The 19,929-nt window shown below is 47.0% G+C and overlaps 2 protein-coding genes across 2 annotated transcripts in view; both read right to left on the bottom strand.

Annotated features, from left to right (window-relative positions):
• Positions 1–7,037: 7,037 nt before the first annotated feature.
• On the bottom strand, positions 7,038–13,743 carry mchr2a (melanin concentrating hormone receptor 2a). The gene is given in 7 exon segments (XM_047032274.1): positions 7,038–7,109; positions 8,205–8,240; positions 8,242–8,485; positions 9,005–9,124; positions 10,393–10,587; positions 11,729–11,938; positions 13,547–13,743. Coding segments are annotated over 7 exon segments (1,074 nt in total).
• Positions 13,744–18,279: 4,536 nt separating this feature from the next.
• Positions 18,280–19,929, bottom strand: part of me1 (malic enzyme 1, NADP(+)-dependent, cytosolic) — a 38,922-nt gene continuing 37,272 nt past the window's right edge. The window contains exons 13-14 of the mRNA XM_047042468.1: positions 18,829–18,927; positions 18,280–18,702 (exon numbers count right to left, since the gene is read on the bottom strand). Coding sequence (XP_046898424.1) covers positions 18,535–18,702; positions 18,829–18,927 — 267 coding nt within the window. The 3' untranslated portion in view covers positions 18,280–18,534. The remainder of the gene's footprint in view (positions 18,703–18,828; positions 18,928–19,929) is intronic.

Here is a 19,929-nt window from a genome sequence, read left to right as displayed (position 1 = left end):
TGGTTTAATGTAGACACATGTCAACACATGCACACACATGTGTGTGTGTGTTGAGTGTGTACATGTGCCAGCTTGGTGACTGTGGTGTAGTTGCCCTATGAGTAACCCTGTCTGGTCCAGATTCTTCCTGGCCATTTAGCTTGGCTAATGGCCCCTGTATGTGTGTGTGTGTGTGTCTGTGTGTGTGTGTGTGCCTGCTTGGCCCCGTTCTTCGCTCCACTAGTCACATGTCAGCATGATCCTTCTAATGTCAATATTGGGACCTTGGCCCTGCCCCCTAGGATACCTAAACAAGCTCTTTAATAGATATACAGTGCTTCCTCAAGGCCCCCTGCCCCCCTACCCCCTGGTTTGGTTTACAGGGGGAACAAAAGACTATTAGGAGAGAGAGAGAGAGAGAGAGAGAGAGAGAGAGAGAGAGAGAGAGAGAGAGAGAGAGAGAGAGAGAGAGAGAGAGAGAGAGAGGGAGGGAATTCTTCTCTACAAAGCTGCCATCCTCTCATTTCCACAGTCTCCTTTCCCGTCCTCCCTTGGTATCTGGTATCCTTTATGCACAGGGAAACCTTATTGGGGAAATGGTTCTAGTTTCTTTCATGGACCTTCCCTCCTCCAGGTCTTCTGAGCTGGATTCCAACATAGAACTGGCCCAAGGCTCTGGAACAGCAGGTTTTTGGCAGCAGGAATAATCGTGCCCCCTTCCCATCCCCACTTTTATAAAGGACCCCGGCACCCATACTCACAACGTAACGCTAACCTCCCCCCCGAGGGCTTAAATAGGCCACACTGCCAGGGGCTTCATGTTGGTCATGTGACCTGTGATAACTTCTCACCTCCCCAGGGCTGGTTAATTGGCTTTAATTGCCTGTAATTGCCTAATTAGCTGGTCGGTTATTTACTTAGCTTCTTTCTACTCCCTGCTTTGTCCGACGGGGCAGGTTTGCACTGGTGTCACGTCCAATCACACCGCTCTGGACGGGACCCAATTAGCATTGTAAGCTGAACCATTTTTTGTCCGCGATTTGTCCGGGAGGAGGACATAATTGAAGACGACAACAGCTTTAATGTGAAAGTGTGCAGCCTGAGGGCTAGTCTGTGAAGTTTGTTCTACTTCAAGGTGCTGGGCGCACTACAGTACGGTTCTACTTACAGTATACCATGGAGCGGAGAGGTATTTACTGTGCAGAACTAATATCAATGACAGTTGTGAGTGTCAGTAACTGACTGAGGCCTGTGCCCTGACCATTACCATTACCAGGAAGAGGTGAAAAAGAGTCATTTAGAGGCTCTGTTCTCTCGGGGAGGAAATGTGGCCTGAGGATAGTCAGGGAGGCCTTCATGAACACCAGAGACCTGTGATGCACTGTCAGACCTTGTGAGCTGCAAACTGGGCCACCTCCTCTCTGCCCGTCTCCTCTTTTCCCTCCGTCAAACCCTCCTCTCCGCTTTCTCTCCCTCTCCTCCTCGTTCTCCCATCGCTATCTCCTCTCCTGTCTTCTCCCCATCTCTCTGGTGGTGGCAGGTCCATTCAGGCCTCATTACCTCAAGCCCATCCCAAGCGTCTGAACTTGTAACCTTATGATCTTCCAGGACAGGCTTAATGGGTCACCAGAGTTCCAACCCGCCTCGACCAGCCCGGCACATTAGAACCACTCAGGTCCCATAACTCCCAGACCAATCAAAAAAGTCCCACACAGCAACCAGCCAATCAAGCAGGCCTTTCGGATTGACCGTCCCCAAATGCAATGAGGCACCACTGCCTAGAGACCTGCTTGGTTTACCACGGCCCCCGGTCAAGTGTCTATGACATCACGGGGCAGTTGTGGCCCCGGGGGATGCATAGGAGAAGCCGACCCAGAAAAGTCTGTGTAGCCAGAGTCACATGACCTCTCTCCAGGTCAGAACAGCTGGCGGGCGTCGCCACAGGCAGGAAGGGCTGGGGCTGTGTCTTCTGAGTTGGGGGGAAATAAAGACAGAGAGAGAGAGAGAGAGAGAGAGAGAGAGAGAGAGAGAGAGAGAGAGAGAGAGAGAGAGAGAGAGAGAGAGAGACAGAGAGAGAGAGAGAGAGAGAGAGAGAGAGAGAGAGAGAGAGAGAGAGAGAGAGAGAGAGAGAGAGAGAGAGAGAGAGAGAGAGAGAGAGAGAGAGAGAGGGGGAGAGGAAGTTTAGGAGAGATACATTTAGGAGGGGGATTGCAGAAACTGGTGACATCGAAAGGTCTAAAATTACAAAAAGTTAAACGAGACAAACAGTGTTCCTTTACAACAAATATACTTCCCGCATGTGTGGAAAGTCTGTGTTAGGGAGAATGGGGGAGTGAGTCTGAGGGATAGTAGGGAGTGTGTGTGAAGGGGGAAAGCAGGCGTGTCTGTGAGCCTAATCGCTGAGCCACTTAGGCAACATCAGTCAGAGGAATTAGGGCCTAAACATCCCGGCCCAGCGTCATGGAAGACAGCAAGCTGACAGGAACTAGCGAGTGTGTGGCTCGCATTCAGCGACTGGAATATCAAGCCCAACTTGTAGGCCGACTAGTGCTTTATCTGATAGGATTAGCGTTACTTAGACCACACACACTGGAGCGTTCATAACCCCGGACGCTTTTTATAGATATCTCTCTCTCTCCATCTCCTTGTGTCTCTATCTCCCTAGCTCTGTCTCTGTCAGCAGAGTAGTGAAGGGAGAAGGGCTGACGCTCTGTGTGAAGGCTGCTATCGACTGGATGCTCATCATCAGCGGGAGCTCATACAGAAACATCCATGGGAGAGCTGGTCAGGAGAACACAACAACCGGCAGCAGGCTGGGGTTGACGCTGGTGTTTGGTTAACGTCCTGGTCGTCCCCCCGGGCCAGCTTTGATCCCTGCTTGTATTTGTACATCAAATAACTCCCTTCCCTGACCGGGGTGAAACTTGACTCCACCCCCTCCCCCCCCTCCCCCCCTACACACACACACACACACACAACCTCTGACAGACTTTCTGGGTGACTTTCTGCTTCAAATTCATTGACCACGACATCTACTAAGTGAAACCCAAGGGCCATGTATGGTTGGTTGGTCTGTTGCTAAAGCAGGGACTAAAGTGTGGGTGGGTGGGCAAGTGTGCTGACTCACCTCATTGTCTCATAGTCAAAGTGTGTGTGAGTGTGTTAGTTGTCTCATGTAGACCCTTGAGCAGGTAAGGAGATAAAGTGGCCAGTGTATTTACATGCCAGTAGAGCAATAGAGAAAGAGCCACCTAGCCGCTCCTGCTACATCAAAGAGAAGCAGGTTATTAACGGGACATGGAGAGCCCTGCAGCCTGGGTTAGCATCACACACACTCCTACGCTCGTCTGGAATCAACAACACACACTCACACACGTACACCGCTGCACACACACACAGCCACAAGCATATAAACACATACAGGACCAGGACCGGCTTCCATACAAAACTACCTTCAATATCCAATCCACCTAGGGCTAGTCCATTGTCAGTGGCTCTCACAATTAATTAGGCAACTTATTGAGCTCGAGATGCAATATGCATGTTAATTTAATGGGTTCTCTCTGGCTTGGAAAAAAAAAAGAAAGAAAAGGCTTTGATGTTCACCAAACTTGGCAGTGGATTGGCTGTGGCACACAATGGCAGAATTAATGAGGACAGGGAAACAATGGACCAGGTATTGTTTCACAAACCTGCATACAAATGGAGCGGAGATGCATGCATGCTAATGTGGTCTGAACCCATACCCTGCAAAACGGGCCCTGGTCTAGCTTTTCATCATGTCTCTCTGCTGGTACCTATTCAACGTCTCTTTTAGTGAGCAGAGTTAGCCTCATACAGCCTCAGAGATCCAACCGGATGGTCTGGGGGATACTATGCCCGTGTGGGCAGAGCCAACAGCATCAGGCGCCCCTATGTCAGGGAACCCTGCTCTCCTCTCTCTTCTTCATCTCCATGTTCAACCCTTACATTCAGAAATGATTGTGTTCAGGCAAATTGATTGCGTCTTTTTGGGACTTAACTAACCTGCGCTCAACATAAACAAACAGGCAATTTGGCCCGTTCAAATAGGGTAAACCATGCAGCACATCGGAACAGCAGAGCCTTGCCCCTTCTCTACCCTGTGCCAACAACATCCAGGAGCTTGCATTGACATTTGTCACAAACAAGAAACTATGGCTTCACACACGCTACAACCAGCCACAGGTAGGCTCCATTCGGGACCCTATCTGATCTTGTTTGATGAATTCATGAAGTTTTTGGAATTCCATAATCAGGGATTTAAAAACATGTTGATGTTGCAGGGCTGTAACTGATCTGGAGGTGATGATCTTTCAGTGTTCCATCTGGACCTTATATGTTCAGTATTGACATTCAAACCAGCAGGATTTGTTTATTTAATATTATTGAAAATAATCTAACTTAAAAAAACTAACCAAACATACTAGAAATGTACAGTATTTTAATTAACTTATTCCTCAGTGACCTAACCTTACTGCTATCCATTATGACAAATGCTTCTTTAACAAATGGAACCATTTCATGGCAAGGTGAAAAAACGAGTTGTGAATGCTATTGAATTGCCATAGAAATACACAATAAAATACAATTCAGCAACAGGCCACATTTATGAAATAACATGCATAGCAAATCTTTCAAGGTCAAAAAGAGAACAAAATATTGTAGCAGAGCCATGTTTGAAAGGTGGACCAGAAGTGGAGCATTGAGGTCAGATGTTGATGCAGTGAGCTCCTGTATGACAGTCAGTTTCTTTAGCATGTGTTGCTCCATCTGGAGCACCAGGACAAGAAGCAGCACAAGCCGAGCGAGCATGTGCCAAGATTTGAAAGACGGGAAAATGCTCTGATTACCACGCGCTTGGTCCATCAGAGCAAGGCTAAAGGCTGTACAACATGCTGTATTTGCATTATTAACGCGAATAACAGCCACATAGCTCCGGTATACAAATGATATTCAGTGAATCATTGTGAAACACTGTGTTACCACGAGAGAAACAAATGACAAAAAAACAAGTGTACGGATGCAAACCCACTTCCCAGTTGTAAATTGACTTTTTTTCATAACATTCCTACAAGAAGAGGTTATCATACAACAAAATTAATCCATCAAGGATTTTTATAAAACCTGAATTTGCCGAATAATTGCTTCTATGTAGGCCATTCTTGCAGTGTGAGCTGCAGGGGGAAGTCTCGGTCTGTTTTTACTACAAAAAAAATAATTAAACTTGACTTTAGGTTGTAATCACACTTGTCATGTTGCATTCCCGACTAAGTCAAACACAGTGAAAAGCTTCTTCTAATTATGGAAAAGTTGTCAAGCCTCTTTCGCGCCTGCTTGGTATCTGCGCGTGGTACCCGCCCGTGCAACAACAGGCGGTGGGGAACCTGTGCCAGGCTCTGCCTCGCGGGGAAAACCTGTGCGACGCGCAGGACGCACGATCTGTCTGCTGAAGCAAGACGTCTCAATGCATTATTCACAGAATCAGTCAAGGAAAACGCAAAACAGTGAGGAACGTAGGCAACAGCCAGCAGAGCGTGGCATTAAATACAAAGTTTTAATAGGCCTACTGGTTAACATTTTATAGGCTAACTTAATGTGACTAACAGGTCATTCAAAAAGAGTGTTGTTATAGGCAACTTCACATTTGTGTGGTTTCACATCAAAGACAAAAACAATGTAAACAATTAAGCTACATTACTACTGTCACTCTGACACAGCCTTCCACCTTCCAAAGCTTTGACACTTCTGTCCAACTGGTCAGCCGAGCATGCAGTCAGCAGATCAGGTCAGACAAGACATGAGAACTTTGGGGCCGTTCAGACACCGCTTCCACCTCCACTTTCTCAATCAGTATTTCTGATTTACAGATAGTAGGTAAAATATTTTGCTTTTCGACTCAACTGGATTCAAACATTTGGAAAGTAAAAGTAAATCAGATACAGTTTGGGAGATAAATTGTAAAAAGAGTTGTCATAAATCCAAACACACCAGTCCCCTGCCCAGTCAAAAGAAAAGAGAACGTTGTTGACCGCGGAGGTTTAAAGCTTGTTGACACAAGAAACGACGAGGCCCTCTGCTGGTGTGAAAAGGAATTAAATGACATATTTTATTGTGATATTTGCCCTCCATTCTCCAAATCACGGAAAACAGGAAAACACACCAAGGTTACATCCTGTATTGGTACATTATTACAAAAATATGTTTTATACAAATAGGAATTCTGCTTCTGTTGCGATTACATCACCATTGGCTTTGGACAAAGATAACTGAGTGTTTTGTCTGAGCTGAATGAGTCGGTGCGAATGCTTTGGTTGCTTTTCTCAGTTTATTGATGAAAGAAGACTTTCCGGTAGAAGGACATCAGCAAGGGGTCAAGTATACTCCTTTCAAATACTTAAGGTGTTTTTCTGCCTTGAATCATGTGGGTGAGGAGAACACAAAATGTTTTTGGTCTGTTGTGTACTACTGATTTGGACGGAGGTCTTATACAGGGCTGCTAGTGCTGTGATGGAACAACAATCCTGGGGTGTTTGATGGAGGGGTGCAGGGTTGTATGAGGGGGTTGGGTTAGGGTGGGTGGGTGGATAAGTGTGGGGTTGGGTTAGGGAGGGGTTGGTATTTTACTGCTGAAAACAAGGTCAAACAATGTCAGATCAAATAGCTTTCACTCGGCCTGCCTGCTTGCCCATCTGCCTGTCTGGCTGCCACCCGTCCGTCCATCCAGTTGCCAGTGAACCTGCCTGCCAGTGAACCTGCCTCTCTCTCTACAGGACTAGAGGATAAAGGAAGAGCATTTCAGGATGTGCAAGAGCCAGGTGGACATCAGAGACCGAGAGATACACATTCCAACCTGTCCCCAAGTAGGGGATCGCTGGTGCCAGTGGCACGGTTAAACCCAGGGCCCTCCTGGAACAGTAAACAGTTTTACACTAATGTGGTGAACACAATCAATAAGATGGCCGTTGATTGGTCAGACAGGACAGTGGGACAATGTTGACATTGAGACATATTGATGAACCTGTCAAACCTGGGATTGGCTAGAGGGGCGGGGGGGCATAGAGAGACAATAGGCCATTATCCAGCAGGGGCATGGAGTTGGCGGGAGAGGCCTGGGGGAGAGGCCTTGGGTGAGACGCTGAGACTGTCTGGTCTGGTCTGGTCGCCTCTTTATTGATCACATGGGGATGGCTGTGGTGGTTGGCGTGGATGAGTGGGCTGGGGGATGGTTAGGGGTGAGGGTGGGCCGTACCCTCTGGAAGCATGTCCGTCTGGTTAGCGGTGGGACTCTCACTGGTGACCCACCCTGAAGCTGGCCGCCTGCTCTTGTTGCACCAGAGAGTCAGAGAACTGCCCAACGGCCCAGTCTGACATAATCTATGTCTACTAACTCAGTGAATGATTTACACAGCGGTAGCCATGACGGATATTACCCTGAAGGATACTATGTCTCATTCAATTATGCATGCACATAATGGGATTTCATAGAATAGTTGTGGCTGAGATTATAAATGGCTTTATTGGCATTTCATGACAAAAAAGACACATATCATAACGTAAACGTTTCAAACATATGACAAAATGCACATTTAGAAAGTGGCACGGTACTGTACGTCTATGCTCTTGTAATACCACAGTTTGCCTGTGGGGAGCGCTTGGACACCACAAGAATCGCACATCTGAGCTTCATACGAAGATAAAAAAATAAAAAACATGACAGTTGAATCTCTGACAACATGCTGGTCAATATATAGGTAGCTATAGGTCCTACAACGAGCTAGTCAACATATGTCGGGATATGTAGACAGGCATCGTGTGGACAGGAGACAAGGTGACAAACAGATAAATAGACAGCTAGACAGTGACAAACAGATGACCAGACAGGTAGACAGGCGAACAGGTAAACAGACAGATAAACAGACAGCTAGACAGGCGAACAGGTAAACAGACAGATAAACAGACAGCTAGACAGGCGAACAGGTAAACAGACAGATAAACAGACAGCTAGACAGGCAGACATTGACAGACAGACAAGAAGACTTGAACAGAAGGTCACAGTGTATATTCAGCCTCAATGGTACTCTCACAGGCTGGCAGAGGTTGGAGTATTGTGTGTGTGTGTATGTATGTGTGTTGTAGGGGATGTCCGAATTAGTCGTGTGTTCTGCGTGACTGCGTGTGTGTGTTGGCTTTGGCGGGAGTCTCGCTGTCTCCCTCTGGGTCGCTGGGCGCTGGGCGTTGGGTCATGCGCTTGCGGAAGTGTCTGCTCAGCAGGATGTAGATGAAGGGGTTGATGGAGCTGGGGGCGTAGCTCAGGCAAACGGACAGGTAGTAGCAGGTGTGGTAGGCCAATGAAGGCCGGCGCACACTCAGGTTTACAAGCTGGAGAACGTGATAGGGCGCCACGCTCACCATGAACACGCCCACTAGAACCAGCACCATCCGGGTGAGGCGGACGGCGCGCTGTCTGGGTAGGCTCATGTTGCAGCTGGAAGGAGGGGGGACGTGGGCGGAGGAGGGGAAGGAGGGGGGAGGAGAAAGAATCAGAGAGGAGAAATGTGAAGGGAGGATGGGGTGTTAGAGATTTGTTTTTTTTCATCTTGATGTTCAGCTGAACTTTTAGAAAGGTCTCCGTTTAAAATCACTGACAACAATAACAGGCTAGCCTGTCTCTAGCGGCAGTCTTATGGTGTGGGTTTGCCAGAGGCGGATGCTTTCATAATCCTGTTTCATGATTCACTCTGACTTCTAAGAGGCAGAAAATATCCTTTACAGTCTGTCGGAAACAGTCAGGACTTCTTGTGTAAAGAATCTTTCATCAGCTGACCACATCTGACCACAGTTTTCCAAAGCTGAGCACAGTTAACATCACCGCTTGACCGCTTACTCTGCCATCATAGATACCATCTCCCTGCCAGGGACTGACGTCACGTAACCTGCTGCTGTTACTGCATACCCATGTTCGTCTGTGCCCATGCATCAAACACACACATACACACACACACACCGGCTTGCCTGCTTGGTCTTCAGGTACTTCCTCCATGTCGAGGTGAGGATGAGGAAGTAGCACGTCAGGATGAGGGGCAGCGGCAGGAAGAACGATGTGATGGTCTGATACAGTGTGTACCTGAGAGAGAGAGAGAGAGAGAGAGAGAGAGAGAGAGGGGGGGGGGGGAGGGAGGTGGGGAGAGAGAGAGAGAGAGAGAGAGAGAGAGAGAGAGAGAGAGAGAGGGAGGGAGGTGGAGAGAGAGAGAGAGAGAGAGAGAGAGAGAGAGAGACATGAGCAAACCAAGGTACAGTACGTCCGAGTCTCAATCAACATACAGACAACCTATTGAGAACATGATGTATTCAAGGAGGTAATTACATTCTCTATGTGTAGATCCATCATATCCAGCAGCCATACAGAATGCATGGCTGTAGACTGGAATAGAGTCAACCCGGGAGCTGCAGCTGTTTCAACATGGCTCTAATTCAGCCCTCACTAGCAGGTCCGGGTGAATCTAGAGAGCAGCGTTGACCCTCGTGACTCCATTACCACTGAGCAGCTTCATGTTTAATGATGCTCAGCCAGACTCATCTGCAGCCAAGACCCACCCCTGAAATCAAACACCACCTGTGTTGCTTCGCATTGGCATCAGTGTTATTAAGAGATTGTTAAGAGATGTTAGTTAGATGTGATGATATTCACGTCCACGGTACTGGGTGGAGAGAAGATTAGAGGACAGGAAGTCGTTTTGTTATACTGTCAGCAGTCTACTACACTATTTCTGGACGGTCGTGAATTCCTGATTTCCTGACCCTTACCAGAGCACTGCGCTGGGAGAGACCAGGGTTTGATCTTACCAGAGAGAGATGCTGACAGAAATACCAAGTTTGGATCTTACCAAAGCACTCTGCAGGGAGAGACCAGGGTCTGATCTTACCAGAGCACTGTGCAGGGAGAGACCAGGGTCTGATCTCACCAGAGCACTGTGCAGGGAGAGACCAGGGGCTGATCTTACCAGAGCACTGTGCAGGGAGAGACCAGGGTCTGATCTTACCAAAGCACTGTGCTGGGAGAGACCAGGGTCTGATCTTACCAGAGCACTGTGCAGGGAGAGACCAGGGCCTGATCTTACCAGAGCACTGTGCAGGGAGAGACCAGGGTCTGATCTTACCAGAGCACTGCGCAGGGAGAGACCAGGGTCTGATCTTACCAGAGCACTGTGCAGGGAGAGACCAGGGTCTGATCTTACCAGAGTACTGTGCAGGGAGAGACCAGGGTCTGATCTTACCAGAGCACTGTGCAGGGAGAGACCAGGGTCTGATCTTACCAGAGCACTGTGCAGGGAGAGACCAGGGTCTGATCTTACCAGAACACTGTGCTGGGAGAGACCAGGGTCTTGATCTTACCAGAGCACTGCGCTGGGAGAGACCAGGTTCATGGTGCAGCTTTCCAGGCCGTCGGGGAAGCGCAGCACCTCTGAGTAGAGCCAGGCGGGCAGCACCAGGATGAAGGACACCACCCACACACACAGGTTGATCCGGATGGTTCTGGAGCGGGTCCTCAGGGTCATCAGGCGGAGCGGGTGGACCACCGCCAGGTACCTAGGGCCGGGGGAGAGAAGACGAAGAGACTGATGGGGAAAGACAGATAAAGAGAAGACAAACATGCTCCTTAACTGCATCGCCCCGGTCCCTGAGTGTTATCAAACAACCCCAATGTCCCCTGAATGTAGAAACATTTGTGAAACAGGAGTGTGGTTGAAGTCTGTATCTGCACTCAACAGACATGGTAAAACACACACACACACAGTCAGGTTGGGTACACCTACAGTAGTGTGAGTGCGTCCTTCAATCAGTTGGAAGCTAGCTGTTGCTTTGAGATAACCGTTGATGGTAATGCACCATGTCTGGTGGCCTTGGATGAAGGCAGGCTTTGATGAAGAGAACCATTGCATCAGACCGCTCTCAAATTAGTGAGTTTACCGATATACAGTCCCCTATGCATTCAATACCATGCCTCAAAGCTAATGCATCCATTAGGCTTGTTGATGCCCAAGGGCAAAACGCACCCACTGTCATGGCCGACACACTGGTCATGAAATGGACAGCCGTGGGACGGAAACCACATCTGCTCCATGTAACTGTCAAAACGACATATGGAGACGGGAATGTAATTTATATCTGTACACCAACAGTCAGATAATATCATTCAGCGATGTCCAAGAGATTCCGACTATATGTTGAGTTAAGTGAATCTGTCTGAAGTGGGTTACTGGAAGAGAGCCTGTGATGGCTCTTGGAGTGGGTCCTGTTCTAAAGCATCTAATGGATCAGTGTCCACCAGATCTCTGCTCACTAGGACAGTCAGAGACTGGCAAACCAGTCAGGAGAACCACTGGTAAACAGGAAGATATGAAACCACACAGAACCAACGGCTATTTGTGTTCACTGGTGTCCAGGCTGTGTCTGAGATGAACATTTGAAACTGAATACAAACTGAGCCGAATATTTCAGTGACCTGTCCAGTTAGCTGTGCAAGAGATTCTGGCCTAAGAAGATCTGAAAACTTGTACCATCAATCGGAATCTTGTCCCTAATGACCAATCAGTGACCAATCATGCACCAACCTGTCCATGCTAACCAATCATACACTGACCTGCCCAAGCCTGCCAATCACGCACCAACCTGTCTATGCTAACCAATCATACACTGACCTGCCCAGGCTAACCAATCACACACCAACCTGTCCAGGCTGACGGCAGTCATGACAGCTGCGCAGGCCACCTGGTTACAGTTGTCGATGGAGGTGATGATGGTGCAGAGGGTGCTGCCGAACACCCAGTGCCCCCCGCGCGCCCACTGGTGGATGAGGAAGGGCATGACGGTCACGTGCACCACATCTGCCACCGCCAGGTTACACACATACACGTCAGGAACAGTCTTCTTGGTGGTCCTGAGGGAGCACACACACATATATATTTCTATGGACACACACCAATCCATATAAACACATTCACCAGCCGGTTACAACATAGCCATGCCTCATCACTGATCATGTGTTGCTCAGTGATGGGGTTGTCTGTTGTTGTGTCGTTTGCTTATATGTGATATGTGTTTTTGTTGTTGCCTCCCTGATCTATATTTTGCTCTACATCCTGTATGATCACCAGCACGGCTGGTCTCTGCATCGGTCTCCCCTGGGAACCTCCCATATCCTGCCGTGCCTCCTCCAATCCCAGCATCCGATACTGATCGTCTCCAAACCCTTCGCCTGATATTGATCTCCTCCAATCCCTGTGCCCGATACTGATCTCCTCCAGTCTTGGCTTCTAAAATCAGACCGGGCTAAAGGATGTCCTTCCTTCAGCCAGCAGCTAAAGAATGTACGAAGCAGGAAGGGTCAGATAGCTCACACATGGTGAGCGGCAGAAGACGATAACCACGGAAACCTGGCATCGCTTGGCTCTTAATGCAATCATGTTTTGTTTTGATTGTCCATTGATTCAGAAATGCAGTACATTTACATTTTGTCACTTAGCAGACCCTCTTATCCAGAGCGACTTACAGTAAGTACAGGGACATTCCCCCGGGGCAAGTACAATGAAGTGCCTTGACACACAAACCGGCAACGGCACAAACCGGCAACCTTCTGATTAATAGCCTTATTCCCTAACCGATCAGCCATCAGGTTACTCTGATCCATATGCATATATCTATCGTGACGATCCGCATGGATCTTCCCTCTCCATTGTCAACTGTCCCAGCTCCATAGCCAAGCTCCATCTCTTCACACCTGCTGACCGGCTCCAGCATGAGAACCAGGACCAGCCTGCTGATGCTCAGAGAATCATCCTTAATGTGCCCCCATCCTGTATCACCTGCCTGGGCTCAGCAGCGAAGGTTCACATGTTGAGGGGGGGTGGGGGTGGTGGCGGTGGGGGGAGGCGGAGCGGATCAGGGGGGTCTCCTGTACAAGTCCTTGTCATTTAAGCCACCTGAGCTGTCAGTAGAGGTACTGAAGGGGCCCCACACCCCCGGTGCAGCACAGTGCACAATGACCATGGGACATTGTCTGGTGGAAACACTTCTTTAGAGACAGACCCTCCATTATGGACCTTGTCTTCAAACATGGGGATTAACTACTGTATATGTATAAACATAGAGAGTCAGCAGACTCAAATTAACACATATCTGGGAATAGCAATAAAAGTGGCAAACCTTGGAATTGGGTAAACATGAGACAGCTTTAACATTTTGTAGTTTGCTTCAGTTGACAAAAATATCTGTTTATATAAGATTATCTTTAGTTTCTGCAGCCTAATTTAACAACGAATGACTGCTAGAGTATATTCAGCACTTTAACAGAAATTAGAATTTCAAGCTAAATACTTATATTTCCAGCTTCAGTAAATGCAATTTCGCAACTTCCACGTTGTCATGGTTAATAAAATTGGTTTCTGGCAGGCACCTTTCTGCCTGCTAAAATTATATATAACATTTTACATTTCTAACATAGTGGGGTTTGATCTGCTTCGGAGATAACGACAATGTTAGCGCCTACCTCAAGATTGTCACCAGCACGAGGATGTTTCCCACGAGTCCCGTGGAACACAAGAAGCCTATTAGAGAAGGTAGTATCGTGGTCTCCGTAACGTGCACAAAGTTCGAATATTCATCCAGGTGGTTCCCGTCATCACTGCCCGACTCGTTGAGAGGATAAGTTGTTTGATTCCAGGTATATGTGTCGATATCATCCATGGTGATATTTGCTCACGATTTGATCTGTTTTTATTACTGCAAATTTACACAATTAGTGGACACGAAGGACGGAGTCGGGTTTCCTTTACTGTTCATCTTAACATGAGGAGAACGCTGTGACGGCGCGGGACTGCGGACTCTCTATGGCACAAGAGCGCATTACGCACGCATATGAATATGCGGATAGCTGTCTGCCTCAAACTTCCCCAAGAAGCAGCTAGATATAAACCTTTTTCTTGACCCTCACACTTTGAAAAGCACCTTCATATAAAAGTCATGAAATCTACACCACGGCGGAAGCTTTGAAGTCAAGCTTGGCGATTCATTAAGCTTGTCAAATCTGAGATGCTGTCCAGCAAGAAGACATGACACAACCATCCATAATTAATGACGGAGATGAAACGTTAGTGGAAACCGTCACATCTGTAAGATATCATGACTCTCTTCAAAGACCCGATGTAAGCATGCAGTAGGCAGTTTAACTTTAAAATGTATTTTCTTCGAACTTGGTATACTAGGCTACAACTAATTTTATATAGATATACAATATTTTGAAGAACCTGTTGGAACTAGCTACATCTTGTTTGTAACACAGCAGCTGGTTCCCAGTGACCAACAAGCATCACCAGAGGTCATAAACAATATACCAGTATTCAAACAGTGAAAAGCGGAGATAACATCCCGTCTGTGTAAACATGGCTTGTCATAAACATCTCCTTGTGTCTGTGGGACGAGATCAATAAGCACCATTATTAGCTTATATTCTGTTCTACACAGACATCTCAATTCAGGTGCATCTCTGACCGTGTTTCCATGTAAACAGGGCCGTACGCAGGCCCCAAAAAATACTGAGGTCATGAGTCAGAACTTCTAGGCGGGTTCGGGGGCATGCTCCCCCGGAATTTTTTTAAATTACATTATTTAAATATGGCCATTTTCTCTTATTGAGTCTTAAGGAGCAAAAACATCATCATTATGACATTTGAATATGGGGCGGTGTGGAGCTTTTGAAATTTTGAGGTAAACATGGGGCATTCTGAGGCTTTTTGAAGGACCTTTATGGGACTCATGAAGTAAGGGCAAGTTACCACAATTTTTTTTTAATTATTATTATATGGCAACGACGGTACGAGCGTTTTGATTGGATAACGGGTAGTCACCCCAGCGTGTTGCCCTCCTCGCCGGTCAATACGGATCCGTATTGCCCTCTGACGTCAGCTTCAAAATGAGCGATATCGACGAGTCAGCTGCTGAGTTTTACTATCCAGATGATGCTGAAAAGCTTTGTCATCGAAAGTGAGGATGAAGACCAGACTCTTTGAATCACTTGTGTCGTTATTTTGTGATGAAATTAAAGCCATTTTAGCAGAACCATGTTGTCCGCTTTCTATCAAAAGTAATGAGTTGCTTGGCAACACATGAAACACACCGTGAGAAGACTTAAGAGCTAGCTACAATTAGCCTAAAGGTACCATTTATTTTCGTTTACAAAATGAAAAGAATCTAAAATTGCCATATAATAAACTACTTACTAACCTCGACCGTTCGGTCATGCCGGGAAATATCAAACTGAGGCTGGAACGTATCGACCGAGCGATAGCGAGTCAGTTTGATATTTCCCAATTGCCACTGAATTTCATTTTCAATCAATCACATCAATGACATATCATATCAATCGCAAAATGAATGTTGATTCAACCGGTGGAAATTGATTGACAACCGGTACTGACGGAGTTAACCAAACTTTGATTTGATGTTTCCTTATCTGAGTAGTACGCTGCTGCAATACAATATTTCCACATGAAAATGAATCTTTCTTCTCACAGCCATCTGCCACTTAAACTTCTCTTAACCTACATGTTTAGTTTGCTGCGCTCCTCTTCCAGTGACTGTAACTAACATAGGCTATTCACTAACAGTAGCGGTATGTCTATGGCGGTAACATCAGCGTCCGACTTGTGTTTGGTGGTTACCATAACGACAGTACGTTTTGTTGATGACGCGCAGCACATATGTCCAAACTCTTGAGCTACTCGGCTCTTCAAGTATAAAATCACGTTACGGTTTGTGGGATACCAAGATCATCGTCCTGCAGTCAGTTTCACGTGTACTTTATTTTGAGTTTATATACCACGATTTAAGCAAAAAAAAAAAACAGAAATACGAAAAAAAATACCGAGGACACGACCTCGGTGTCCTCAATGGTAGTTACGGCCCTGCATGTAAACATCACAGTGTTATGCTACAAACTGTTGACTGCTAAATGGCAGTGGGGATTAAGGTGCCCAGAAGAATGACCATGGAAAGGAGGACACTTGGGTCCAAAAAGGAGGAAAATTCCCAAAAGTTGTTGACCGGGGGGATGGGGGCCATTAGTATGAAATTAAGACAATAACATTAGTCATTTTAGTAAGTCAAGTCTAAACTGCAGTCTAAACTCCTGTAAGAGTGGTGATGTTTCACAGTTTGAAATAATTGGGTCAGCTCAGCAGCAGTTGTTTTATCATCTGCTGGTGCTGTGTTAAGAGCAAAAAAATATGTTTAGGAAGAGTGCCTGGCAGAACTAGCATTATCCTTGTGCCGTTCTGTAGCGGCATGCCACTCTAAAGCCCTTTTCCCCCTACTAGTCACGTCTATATCAATGTGACAGAGCTTACAAAAAGCATGATATTGATCTGTGCTGCTCTTAGTGGCAAAGTGGAGTTCTGAACTCCAAGTAGGTTTGAAGGAGGTCTTTTTAGCATCTGAAAGCCTACGCCAGTGGTAAATTGCGACGGTGGGCAGGAAGGGGTCAAAAAGGGCGAAAAGGAGGACATGCAACAGCGGTCTGGACAAAGAGCTGGAAAACCGGACTGTCCGGACAAAATCCAGACGTCTGGTCACCCTAGTTGGGATTGTGAAAGAAGTTTTGGGCCTATATGTACAATGAATGTGTTTCAGGAAGAAGCTTGATACAATGTATGTTAATTAAACTCCATTTGGTAGAGATACCACCTGTAGTTTTATAAAACCTAACTAGGAGACATGAAGTCTAAGAGACATGAAGTCTGGGTGACCTGATAGGGTTCTTGTCACCTGGGGGGGAAGAGACAGTTGGTCTGAAGAAAATGTGGATTCAACTGTATTGTTCTAAGGATTTAACCAATGACAGAAGAGAATTGGTATAGCTTCAGGTCTGTAGGATGGACCAATGGCTTTTGAGAACTGTTGTATCTATAAAATGGTCTGTTGAAGAATGTTCTGGGGGTTCAGGGCCATCAGCTGGGTAGTGCTGGTGGGCTGGATTCTCCCGGTTCCATTCTAGAATGCTAGATGGAGCTGTATGGAATTGTCTTTGTGTTATTGTCTTATGTTTGTGTGCTGATGATGTTATGTTGGTAACGTTATTATGTTTAAACCTACGTCAAATAAACATTAACTCTATACTTCACCCAACTTCAGCTTGAACAATTGATTGTCTGCAAAAACTACCACGACAGGATTCAATCGCTCCCCCTCAGTTGTGGGAATATCTCCCGATGCGTGACTCAAGATGATTTAAGTACAGAATACTTCTCTTCCCTCAGGTCAGGTGGACCCTAAGCACCCCCACATGCCTCATCTGTCATCGTATCTTAACGAATAAAGATGAATTATGAATGACCATGATGAAGTATAGCAACCATGTATGTGATGGGCATACATGTTGAAGGAAATCCAGGAAACATGGCAAGCGGAATCAGGAGGGTGGAGGGAGGGATGGAAGGGGAGTTCTAGGGTGCAGAGGGGCCAACTCTTCCTGAGTTCCCCACAGAGAGCCAGGAGCCTGCCAGGGCCGATAAAGAGATGCAAACAGGTGGTTGACTGGAGTCCTTCAAAAGGCTGGAGTAAAGGAGGGGAGGGAGGCGATGGGACAGAAGGATGGATCTTCATGACAAACAGATGAAGGGGAACAGAGAGACTCACATCACACGGACCAACGCTATCACAAATGAACCAGATAAGCAATGCCTCAGATCTCAGCAGTGTTCCGGACCCAGTCTTGGGCAGAGTGTGGGTAGTGATACACTATGTGTGTTTTTAAGGTCATGCCTTTAATGTCAAAACAGTGTTCTGTTTACTGATGCAGCCCTGTAGAGAGGCATAGCCAGGGAGCAAAGTGTGGCTTTTATTGATTTAAACACAGTCGTGGTGTGTTAATCTACATCTCAATCCATATATCTGACAAAACAGACTACTTGTCAATGATCTGGTACATAGCTTCATCCCCCAGGTACAGACGTGTATCCGTCTGTAGCTAATGCCAACCCCGTTAAGCTCGAGTGGGGAGGGGCTGCGTCATGTGACATCAAACACCGCCACTCTAACCACAATCCCAGCATGCCATGCCCTCCCACTGGCCCTTCCTGGTTGGTTGGTTCTGTCAAAACACTGTCTGTTGTCTTTGAAGATTACATTCCTGGCCAGGTCTGACCTGAGAAATCACTGGGCAGGCTATATGGGCACGCGCAATAGCACAGGAAGACCCATGGTGAAACAAATGCACTAACTTCAGACATGACTTTACTTCACTTGACAGCCTTTATTTTGACCATGTTGGTACTCTTGGTGCGTAGCTAGAACATTCATAAAGATTTTTTACAACAACATTGTCTTCCCGTATTTGAACTTTAGAAGCCGTCTTTTAGCATATGTCTGTGTCGGTGTTTGTCACTGTGTCACCGTCTGTCTGTGTCACCGTTGATAAAGAGTCCCTGTGCACCCTGTGCCCGTCCTTCTTTCATCGGTTCCCTCCCTTCTCTGCCCTCCACATCACAGTTTGCAGGCCTGGACGGTCATGGAGTCTTCGGGCCAGCGGTAGGCGTCCACGGCAAACTCGTCATAGTCCGTGCTGTAGACCAGCGAGCGCACGAACGCCAACTTGTCCTGGGGCTCGGGATGCAGGGACGCCATGTTGTGCTCATAGGCATACTCCACAATCTATCAGGCACACACACGCACGCACACACACACACGGTTTAATCACATCATCACAAGATGCATGTGCAACAAATCCTTTTTGATGCTTAGTTCCAGTTAAATGAGACGTGAAGAAATGGACTGCACCTTGACAGCCAGCTTCAGGGAAACGTCTCTGATGGTGTTGAGAGGAGGGTACAGTCTCCCTTCTGCCAGGTCCTGCTCTGTGACAAGCTCTGCGATAGTCTGTTACACACGCGCAAAGGCTTCAGTTGGTTTTCACAAAGCAAATAAATTAAACATTTCCTCTGCCAAATCGCATAATCAAACATACCCCATTCTCATGCTCTAAGATTATGTGCGTTTGCGCGCGCGTGTGCATGTATAAGAGCGCTTGAGTTGCACACTGTATCTCCTACACTTTTAATAACCAGCATCACATGATCAGTGGTATGTTCTACTGCTCAACAGCCAGCTTCTCCGACAGATCCAGCAGACCTCCAGCCCTCTTGAACAGATCTAATCCGTATAGGTATGGGAGGCTATAAATGGACTTGCAGAAAGGTACTCTGGCCTAGAAGCCACAGCATCGATAACCAGCTGGGATAAGCTGTGTCAATAAAGGCCCTCTGTCTCGCTTAGATACGTGTGTTTGTTTGCTGGTGTGGGTTTGCGTGTGTGCACACAACCATGGACAGTGTGTGGACCGGCTCATGTGTCATCTATAGAGACAGCTCTGGTCGAGATGGGTGGGTTTTGTACACTTCTGCGTGACCTGTTTTCCTTCACACACACACACACACACACACACACACACACACACACACACACACACACGCACGCACGCAGCTAACACATGATCACTGGGATTAAAGGTTTATTACACAGTCCTGAACTAAGAGGGTTGGGGGGAGGGGAGTAAAGGCATTCAAGAAGGGAAGAGGGAGGGAAGGAGGAATGCTCAAGGGAACATTTTGATAAAGGATGAATAGGGAAATGAGAAAATAAGGAGGTGAATCTAGATGGAGGGGATTGGGAAAGGGATTGGGGTAGAAGGATGGAGGAATTGGGGAAGGTATTGGGGTGGAAGGTTGGAGAGATTGAAACAACGTATCGAGGTAAAATGATGAAGGGATTGAGAAAGCTACAAGGGTAGAAGGAATGAGAAAAGATATTGGGGTCGATGGATGGAGGGATTGAGTCAGCATAGGAGAGGAAGTGATGATGGGACAAAGATGGAATGGAGGT

Source organism: Hypomesus transpacificus, chromosome 2, assembly GCF_021917145.1.
Source record: "Hypomesus transpacificus isolate Combined female chromosome 2, fHypTra1, whole genome shotgun sequence".
Classification (NCBI taxonomy): domain Eukaryota; kingdom Metazoa; phylum Chordata; class Actinopteri; order Osmeriformes; family Osmeridae; genus Hypomesus; species Hypomesus transpacificus.
The sequence above is the reverse complement of the archived record's forward strand: the minus strand, read 5'-3'. Positions and strand labels throughout refer to the sequence as shown.